This window comes from Otolemur garnettii, unplaced genomic scaffold (genome assembly GCF_000181295.1).
Source record: "Otolemur garnettii isolate 467f Iridium unplaced genomic scaffold, OtoGar3 scaffold00003, whole genome shotgun sequence".
Taxonomy (NCBI): Eukaryota; Metazoa; Chordata; class Mammalia; order Primates; family Galagidae; genus Otolemur; species Otolemur garnettii.
The window spans coordinates 27,171,648-27,182,128 of record NW_003852398.1 but is presented as its reverse complement, the minus strand read 5'-3'; the positions used below and the strand labels follow the sequence as shown (position 1 = coordinate 27,182,128).

General features: G+C 44.4%; 1 protein-coding gene across 1 annotated transcript; it reads left to right on the top strand.

Annotated features, from left to right (window-relative positions):
* The first annotated feature begins 6,318 nt into the window (after positions 1 to 6,318).
* ADRB2 (adrenoceptor beta 2) lies at positions 6,319 to 8,361 on the top strand. The gene has a single exon (XM_003782057.2). It carries the CDS (start codon positions 6,552 to 6,554, stop codon positions 7,806 to 7,808), a length of 1,257 nt encoding a protein of 418 aa, XP_003782105.1. The 5' UTR covers positions 6,319 to 6,551; the 3' UTR covers positions 7,809 to 8,361.
* Positions 8,362 to 10,481: the final 2,120 nt, after the last annotated feature.

Sequence of the window (10,481 nt, the reverse complement as noted above, 5' to 3'; positions counted from 1 at the left end):
GGGTTGCTCCAGAGCTGCTCCCAGAATCAGGCTCTATCTAACCTTTGCTTCTTTCCCTCTCTGTGCTGCTTCTCCTACTTCCCCACCAGTTTCTTTGGGAATCTTTCCTTCCTCAATCAGTTGTATACAGACCTTCATCTCAGGCAGCTGCTAGAGAACCCAACGTAAAGATACCACTCCAAATTCACTCCAAAGGTGACCACTGTTAGGATTTTGATATACACGAAGGATTTTTTCGCTGTTGCATCAACTTATTTATTCATTTGAAAGACTACCCTTAAAGGAACTAATATGATTTCCAGAAATTGAAGCTGTCCTAGAAAATCCAAAATTATGATAATGATGATGATGGTGGTGAGGATGATGACAATAAGAATCACTTTTTCAAAACACTGTGCTAAGTTCTTCAAATGCATTGTTTCATTTAGCAATCCAAACCATGATGTGAGGGCACTGCTATTCAGGGAATGCTCCTGCCCTAATGATGACCACCCGTCATTCCAAATTTATTTCTCATCTAATTGTTATGGTATTTTTAGCTTCCATATTGATGCCCCACCAAAACCTCAAATTCAATACGGTCCTATCTGAATTCATCACTCCTTCCTGTCCTACAGTCACACTCAGACCTCTGCTTACCTTGTACCCTGTTCGGTAAAGGCTCCCATAACTCACCCCCAGCCAATCCAAGTTATGCTGATTTGTTTGTGCCTGTTGGTTCTCTACCGTTCTTTTTCCAAACCTAATCTTTCATATATTCCTTCTTTTCCTTCCACAGTCATCCAAGGCATTTTATCCTCATTTTATACTTGTATCCTCTGAGGCCTAGAAGCCTAAAGCATGTTAACTGGAGCATAGGGCTGTGTAAGGGCAGAGTCGTGACTGGAATCCAGATCCATTCAGCTCCAAATCCCATGCTCTTTCTATCACTGCAGGGAACACCACAAGTTCAAGGCTAAGGGTAAGACACCTGTAGGTGTAATAAGAAATTATTTTAAATAATTCAGTAACGGCACATTAAATAACAGTTTACTGCTTAGAAGTTATTCCCTCCTTGTTTTTCTTTCTTTCTTTTCAAATAGATGAAGAAAGTCCCATTTGGTGCTAGAATACAATTACTATTTCCCTAGCACTTACTAATCTTCCTTTTCAATAAAAAGAGAGAAAGCCCCAGGCTCAGAATTTTGGCAAGCGACAAAATCTAGCCTGAATTTACTCACATTGTTTTGTTTTCATGGTTACTTTCTATTTATGGCAAATGACACCAGTTTTCCACGTGTGGTAATGACAGTGATATAAAATTTTCTTTTAAAATAAATGTATTTGAGTTTCAAACGCGAGTCAGTAGTTTAGAAAATCATAGCATTACTACTACTGAGAATAGCAGAAATCATGATGATGAAATGTGAATCACCAAAATGCAGGGGCAGGGGAACCATACTCAAGTTGTTTTTATACGGTATTGGCAATTTCTGCTTGCTAAATGCACAGGAGCTCTTCAGCGTCAGGAACTCATCTCCTCAATGGCCCTCAAGGCACTTCCTTCCCACTCCAGGTTTGTTCATTTTAGAACAGAGAGGCCATTTGAATGGCACCAAGCCCAACTTCCCATTTCATAGATGAAGATTGGGGCCCCAAGAACGTGAGTTATTTGAAGTTACCCAGGACATGAGAGGGATTCTGGGACTAGAACCTAGGTCTCCTAATCCCCATTTATCCACTCTCCTCTGCACCACACTGCTTCCATCACACACATATATTGCATCACATGCATTCATCATCACACACTGTCCATTCCTATACCTGAATGAGACTCCACGCAATCCCTCCCAGATTCAGCAAGAGAATTAAGCTCTGTGCCCTAAGGCAACCATTGCATTGTGTGCCATGACTTAATTTCTCTCTTCCTTTCCTAGGAAATGAAGAGTCTATGCCCTATCCTTGGAAGAACTAATAAGAATAGTCACTCAAATAATTTTCTGTAGGGTTTAATTCTCTTATACTATCCCAACTGGGAAAAACTGGAAGAGGTTAGCGCCTTTGAATGACTGATTTCTTTCAGGCCAAGGAGTCCTTTGTAAGCCAGCCGAAGTCTCCCCTGCTTTAATTTAATGTCATCTCCCTTTGCTCAGTGCCTCTAAGATGTGGAGAATTTATTAGCATGTCTCATAAAACTCTAGCATAGCAGGAAATTAAATTCATCTGGTATAATCAGTTGTTTGGAAAGCTTTGCTGGTTGTTCTGCTCTACTTTATGGTTGCCAAGGTGATTGAAAATGGATTGTTTGATGACTTGTTCTAGGATCTTTCCAGGTATTGATGTTAAGTTTAGACCTCGACAAGCCCAGGCATGAATAAAAGAGGGTTCTTGTGATGGCAGAGGGGACACTAACCCCAAGAGAACAAGGAATATTTAACCTGAAGAGGGGAAAGCTCAGGAGAACTTGAAGGGATTCTCCCACAAAGCTCAAGGACAGTCCCTGAAGAGAAAAGAGACTTGTTTTGAGTGGCCTCAAGGGGGCAGACTTAAGATCCATGGGTAGAAGTAAGAAGATAGATTCTAGGTCACTATCTAGATAGTCAGAGAAATATACATCTACAAAAGGGGCTGGTGAGGTCACCTTCACTAAAGATGGCTCTCTGAGAGTTTTAGTGAGTGCATTGTGTAAGAAGCTAACTAGATTGTGAGATGCTTCATTCAAAATCCACAGGCATCTCATAATGGTGAGAATCATTCTTTCAGAATCATTCTTTCTAAGGAACCAAATTTAGTTCCTTTTTTAAAATTATTTTTCAAATCAATTCAAAGTAAAAATAAGCTACTCATCCATGTTCCAAGGGTACTTGCACGCTACTGAAAAGAAAAATATGCATTCTACACATAAATTTCAATTGAAAAATAAAATAACAGTAAGCTATCTCTTTTTCAGGACAACACGCTAAATACTTTACATGCTTTCAATCTCTTTCAGTTCATTTAAGTTTAATGAGATAATGTCACACGGAAATATTAATGACAAGCATTGCAAGCCATCATTTAGAAAGAAATCTATGGATATTTGACAGGCTGGTGATAGTAAAGGTGAAAGGACTCTTGTCTAAGCCACCACCCAAGATAAGATTCTCCTAACCTGTCCAGCTGTTGGGGCAAGGGCATCCTCTGGCACCAGGGAGCTTTTCTCCTATATAAACATTCATTAGGTAAATCCAAATGTGGAGTTTTTTTCCGGTTTGGCAGGCAGGAAATGACAAATCAGTGTCTTAAGGGATTGACAAAATATGTAATTAGACATTATAAAGAGCCTGGTTTTTCTTCCATCAGATAAAGGTGTATTTAGTCTACTAAGAACTTTCCAGTTCAACTCAAGCATTAACTCCCTAAGGTCAGAAACACAGTGAGAAGCTCTACTCACACTCCGCTGCCTGATAATGAAATATCCGTGTTGGGTAACAAAAACTTGTGAGGCCAGGAGACAGAGCTGGACTCCTAATTTGCCCTCCCATCTTAGATGAACACTTCTCATTTTTTTCATTTCGGTTTCCTCATTGGCAAACTGGGAGCAATATACTAAATTGTTTGGTGTATACCCTTTCCCCACCTAACTTTCTCTAACCCTAAAATTCTAAAATGAGTTCAGAAGGAAAGGCTCTTGGTGAGAAGTCAACATCTTGAAACCAGTGTGATGACACGGCAGTGCCCAGGTGTCAGAGCTGGAGGGCAAAGGCCTAGAGCTTCTTGATCAACGTAAGCAGCTTTCATTTCTTGAGTTAGTTGTGGGTTTTTAAAAAAAAAATGTTTCCCAAAATATTAAGCTAAACTTTTAAGTATCTTGTGTATATGTCTAAATAAATGACCAATTAATGTTTGTCCTACATGAGTTTTCTCTGCTTTTTTGTTGTTGTTGTTGTTATTGTTTTGTTATGGGAAGGTTAAACAATATGCTTATTTATTCCATAGCTTCCCAAACAGGAAGGAGGTTTTAAATGGTTTAGTTCCACGGCTCATTGTAGATGGGTATTTAAAGAAATGTTGCATAACAGACACAGCCTCTTCCTACAATGCATCATACTAGAGCCAATTTTGGAAAGCACAAATATGGGGTGGGTATATTTTGAAAACTATGTGAATATAATAGATCTTTAATTAATATTTATAGCTTTTATGGGAAATATTTGTTTTGTTTTATAAAGCAACTGTCTTGCAAAAAGATGGTCTCTGCTATTGAAAGAAATCGAAAGGTACGTCGTGTAGGTTAAATAGTGTTTCTGAGCTTTACTTCTAGAGTAAACACCCAAATTACTTTTGTCCTAAAGTATTTTATTGTTCTAGTTCTAGTTCTATTGTTCTAGAGAAGACTAACAATATATTCTAAATTACTCTGTATTTTATATAAACTTGATTTACAATGCATATTGGTGTGACATTTATAGGTGAAAAAGCACCTTCACGTTTATTATTATATCATTTGATTCTCACTCACACCCATGAAAGTGACTGTTCCTCCTTTAGAAATAGATTTCTTTATGGAAATCCTTATGATTTCCCTACAAAAATAAACTAGAAAGCTTCAAGTCAGGTAAGCCAGGAACCTGGCTATTACAATTCCAGTTGTAGTGTTTCTTCTCCCACTTCCGCTCCTTTTCTGCATGGAATGATGCAGTATATTGAAAAAAATTAAAAGATGGGTCCCACAGTCAGGCACCCTTGGGTTCGAATCCAGCTTCTGACCCTGCCTGCCCATTGCCACTGGACAAGCTGTTTTCCTCTTTGAGCCCCATTTGTGAATTAAGCTAAGAATAGCTCTCCCCCCTCCCCATGGGACTGTGGGAAGGATTAAATAGAATAATGCATGAAAAGTACATAGCAGACTGTTCCCTAAATGTTAGCATTGTTACATTATTATGTAACCTACAAAGTATGTTTAGTTACTCTGTATGAAATGCTTTCAGTTTTTCAAAGACGCCACTAATACTTGAGAAATCATACCCTAATAATGAATTTCTTTTTAGCAGTAAAGTCATATGCCAAATGCAAAGGATAGTATTTTATGAACAAAGACCTTAGTTTTAAGGCTTGGTCTTTTACTTTTTTTTTTTAAGAAAGAATTATCTTTTGCTTTCTATAGTTTCAAAATGTTCTTAATGTTCACATTCTCAGTAACCTGAACCCTATGAAATTGCCATGTTTGCGAGTCATAGACAACCAGAAGCAATTTCACACGGTTCAATGCAATAGATTAGCGAACTCCAGCAGACGAAAGGATTTTGTATTTTAGTTGCAACAGGGTTACTACAGAAATTGTGCTTAGAAGGAAAATTATCCCATTTTCAATGCATCTCCAGTCCAACAGATAATGAATGATGCCACACCCGGAAGAATTAAAAACAAAAGCTTACAAGTTTCTTTCCTCCTCCTGAGTCCCAAAATACCTATATGCATACCCCAGCTCCCAATGAAATCCAAAGGGTAAAATTATCTTTCTCCATGCCTGCAAATTCCCAAGGAGGGCACCAAACGTACTTGACAGTGAGCGTGCTGAGGAAATCGGCAGCTGTTGAAGTCACCTCCTGTGATCTTGCCAAATATTTGAAAAGGAATATACCGGGTTAGCAGGAGGGGGGCCGCCGCCCGCTGCCGGCGTTTAGGAGTGCTTGGGTGAAGGGGATTTGTTACGTCTCTCTGCATACCTCCGAGTTAATATCTGTACGTGTTTACTTCTTTCTGCTTGTGTCACCATGCCTCTGTGTTTCTGAGTGCTTCTGTGTTTGTTTCTGGCCGCGCCTCGGTGTTGGACAGGGGTGACTTTGCGCCTGTCGGGTTCTGCGTGAGCGCGCGCGAGTGTGCATGTCAGTGCGCCTGGCGGGTGTGTCTCAGTGGCTGTGGTTCCGTATAAGTCTGAGCATGTCTGCCAGGGTGCACATGTGCCTGTATGTACGCGCCCGGTGGGCACTCTCTTCTTTATTTCCAAATGAAGGGGAGAGTATGTATGCTGTGCTATGCCCTGAGACCTCAGGCCACACAGGCTCCCAGGGCAGACAGGTAGCAGTCACAGAAGAGCCAAGAGCTCCCGGGCTGGCTAGTAAGCTCGTCCGCCCCAGCTTTAGCCCTCTGGGGCCAGGCAGGGTAGCTGGGAGGAGGTGGTGGCCCGCCCGCCAGGGAGCAGCTGGGCCCCGCCCAGGTCAGCCCCAGGAGCGGGGCGGGCCAGGGGAGGGGAGGGAAAGGAGGAGTGCCGCTCCCCTTCGGGGTTGCCGGCGCCGCATTGGACAAAAGTTTCTCTATGTCATCGGGAAGGCAGGTCCCCTAAAGTCCTGTGCACATAACGGGCAGAGCGCACTCCAACGCGGCTTCTCCAGAGTGCAGGCTGGAACCGGCGGGCACAGCGAGCCCAGAGCACCCCGCAAGCTGAGAGGGCAGAACGCGCCCCCACTGCACCTACCCCCCGGCGGCTGAATGAGGATTCCAGGCGTCCGCTCGCGGCCCGCAGCGCCCCGCCGGAGGTCTGCCCGCTGAGGCGCCGGCAGCCAGTGCGCTCACCTGCCAGCCAGCGCGCCATGGGGCAGCCCGGGAATGACACCGTCTTCTTGCTGGCACCCAACGGAAGCCACGCGCCGGACCACGATGTAACACAGGAACGGAACGAGGCTTGGGTGGTGGGCATGGGTATCGTCATGTCACTCATCGTCCTGGCCATTGTGTTTGGTAATGTGCTGGTCATCACTGCCATTGCCAGGTTTGAGCGTCTGCAGACAGTCACCAATTACTTCATCACTTCTCTGGCCTGTGCTGACCTGGTCATGGGCCTGGCTGTGGTCCCCTTTGGGGCCAGCCATATCATCATGAAAATGTGGACTTTTGGCAACTTCTGGTGCGAGTTTTGGACTTCCATTGATGTGCTGTGCGTCACGGCCAGCATTGAGACCCTGTGCGTGATCGCAGTGGATCGCTACTTTGCCATCACATCACCCTTCAAGTACCAGAGCCTGCTGACCAAGAATAAGGCCCGGGTGGTCATTCTGATGGTGTGGATTGTGTCAGGCCTTACCTCCTTCCTGCCCATCCAGATGCACTGGTACCGGGCCACCCACCAGGAGGCCATCAACTGCTATGCCAAGGAGACCTGCTGTGACTTCTTTACGAACCAAGCCTATGCCATTGCCTCTTCCATTGTGTCTTTCTACGTGCCTCTGGTAATCATGGTCTTTGTCTACTCCAGGGTCTTCCGGGTGGCCAAAAGGCAGCTCCAGAAGATTGACAGGTCTGAGGGCCGCTTCCATGCACACAACCTCAGCCAGGTTGAGCAGGATGGGCGAAGTGGGCATGGACTCCGCAGGAGCTCTAAGTTCTGCTTGAAGGAACACAAAGCCCTCAAGACATTAGGCATCATCATGGGCACTTTCACCCTCTGCTGGCTGCCCTTCTTCATCGTCAACATTGTGCATGTGATCCAGGACAACCTCATCCCTAAGGAAGTTTACATCCTCCTGAACTGGGTGGGCTATGTCAATTCTGCTTTCAATCCCCTTATCTACTGCCGGAGCCCAGATTTCAGGATTGCCTTCCAGGAGCTGCTGTGCCTACGCAGGTCTTCTCTGAAGGCCTATGGGAATGGCTACTCCAACAACAGCAATGGCAAAAGTGACTACTCAGGGGAGCAGAGTGCCTATCACCTGGAACAGGAGAAAGAAAGCGAACTGCTGTGTGAGGAGGCCCCAGGCACGGGAGACTTTGTGAACTGTCAAGGTACTGTGCCTAATGATAGCATTGATTCGCAAGGGAAAAACTGTAGCACAAATGACTCGCTGCCATAAAGCAGTTTTTCTACATTCTAAGATTCCCCCAACCCAACAGAACACTAAATAGACTATTTAACTTGAGTGTAATAGATTTAGAATAAAATTGTATAGAGATATGCAGGAGGAAGGGCGTCCTTCTGCCTTTTTTTTTTTTTATTTTTCTAAGCTGTAAAAAGAAACCCAGAAAATGTATTTGAGTGATTGTTTCTTGTACAGTTCAGTTCCTCTTTGCACAGAACTTGTAAGTTTATGTCTAAAGAGTTTGAGTCCTCGTGGCCCTGGGTCTGCTGTGTTGTGATGTCTTTTCCATGTATCTACCTCACTGGTGAAGTATTAGGGGTAATATATTGCTGCTTGTATCTGAAGGAGATATTCCTTCCTGCACCCTCGGACTTGAGGCTCTTGAGTATCTTGGACCTCTCATCTGTGAACATGGACTCTCCCCCGCTCCTCTTGTTTGCTCAAACGGGGTGTTGTAGGCAGGGATTTGAGGGGCAGCTTCAGTTGTTTTGCTGAGCAAAGTCTAATGTTTACAGTAAATAAATTGTTTAACCATGTCTGCATTGCACCTGTTTCTCCAAAACCCCTTGACCGGAGTGTTGTTGCTCCCCCACTGGAAACCACAGGTAACTATTTGTAATAGCTGCCCGATGGCTTAATGTGGAATGATACAAAGAATGACCTGCGCTGATTGCTTAACTCTTTCATTTGCCTTTGAATCTGCCACTGCAGACCTGAGTTTCTCCTGGCGTTTGTGTCCCAAATCAGTTCTGCCTGCTGTCGGTACAGCCCGCCCCACAGTTGTTGTTCTCTGTTGTTAGTGCAGAAACACTGACTCACAGAAATGGAGTTACAGGCATATGTTTTGTCCCTCCCTGCGCCCCCACCACCCACCTTTCAGTTCTGCTTGTTTCGTAACTGCTTATATTTATATCTTTGTCATATCTTTTAGTGGAGCTCTTTGTGTTGGATCAGGACTTGGCATTTTAAGGATAAGGAAGATGTTCTTGTGAAAAAGCTGCTCAAACATGCCTTGTAATTCCAAGGAAAAATAAAAGGGTATTGGTCATAGGAAGAAAGGCTGGAAAACACATAACTGACACAGACCTCGTGATCTAGAAACAGGTCCTGGACCCCTGCTTTTCCTTCCCTTCTATCCCCTTTTTTTCCTCTCTGTTGATTCTCTTCACTTCAGTCTAAAGCAAGGTTTCTCAACCTCAGCACGGTTAGCAGGTGGGACCAGATAGCTGCCTGTTGTGGGGGGCTGCTCCATGCAACATTGGATGTTTACTACCATCCCTGGCCTCTACCAAGTAATGCCAATTGCACCCTCTCAGTAATAACAACCAAAATTGTCTCCAGGTATTGCCAAATTCCCCCCGTGGCAGTGAATAGCCCCTGGTTGAGAGACACTGATACATACTTTAAAAATGTAAACAGATTTTTTGGGGTTTTTTTGAGACAGAGTCTTACTCTGTCACCATGGGTAGAGTGCCATGGTATTATGATAGCTCACAGCAACCTCAAACTCTTGGGCTCAAGTGAACCCACTTGCCTCAGTTTTCTTATTTTTAGTAGGGATGCAGTCTTGCTCTTGCTCAGGCTGGTCTCAGACTCTTGAGCTCAAGCAATCCATCCACCTCAGTCTCTCAGAGTGGTGTGAGCCACCGTGCCCGGCCAGTAAACAGATTTTTAGATTCTGTCTAATTCAAGTGCCTCAGGAAGAGTTTTCATAGTCACTGACAGACCTGATACCAGTGCTCTTTCCACCCCATCATGCTGCCTCCTAAACTCACTTTCCAGCTTCTCGGAGGGTGACCAGGAGACCTTAAGAAGGCTTTAGAACTATACAGGAATTATTGAGGAGGGCTTTATCAATAGAGGAGGACTGTGGGCCATGACTGCCTGTTTGTGGAGAGATTATAACAGTATTAAGAGGCGCATAAGGGGAAATCACAAAAGTAAACACATTTCTTCTCCCAGCCCCTTTCTATTTTTGCCTGTGTGTGTGAGCCAGAGCTTGGCCTAGGTCTGATGGAGTGGATCGTCCCCCTTGGCAACACCAGCCTGGAGAGGATCAGCCTCCAGGTTTCATTGCCATTTCATTGGCTTCTGAAGCTGACTCCAATCCTCTCTTCCCTTCTGTCCCAGCCAAGGTCCCCAAACAGAAAAGCAATGGCCTTCTCTGCTTCCTGTCAGCTCGGCCGTGGGGTGTCTGGGCCAGCACTGAACTCTCAGGAGCATGTCAGGCGCCTATGTCTGGGGACATGCCACGGCAAATTGGAGTGTGTGTGTCATTCAACACTTTCACTTTTTCTCCAAGGGTTTTTGTAACTCTTATCACATTCTCTTTCTACTGCCCTGGGCCCCATATCCAGAGATTGGGGCAGCTTCTCCACCTAATCTTCACACTCCCAGTAGCCTCATGGGATCTGGGATGTGGAAGTGCCCATAGAAATCATTTGACACCTGATGAGACTGAAAGCCAGTGGAGGGGGAATGACCTGCCCAAGGTAAGCAGTCAAGGACTCAAGCCAGGGAACCCAACTGCCATTCCAGGAACTGCTGTGTTCTCGCCACCGCATCGGCATGAACTCTGTCCTCACCTACAATTGTGAAAGTTTTGTTCTGAGGTTGTAGCATAAATAAATTCATTTCAGCAGATGCTTTTTTTTTTTTCCTCTTGGG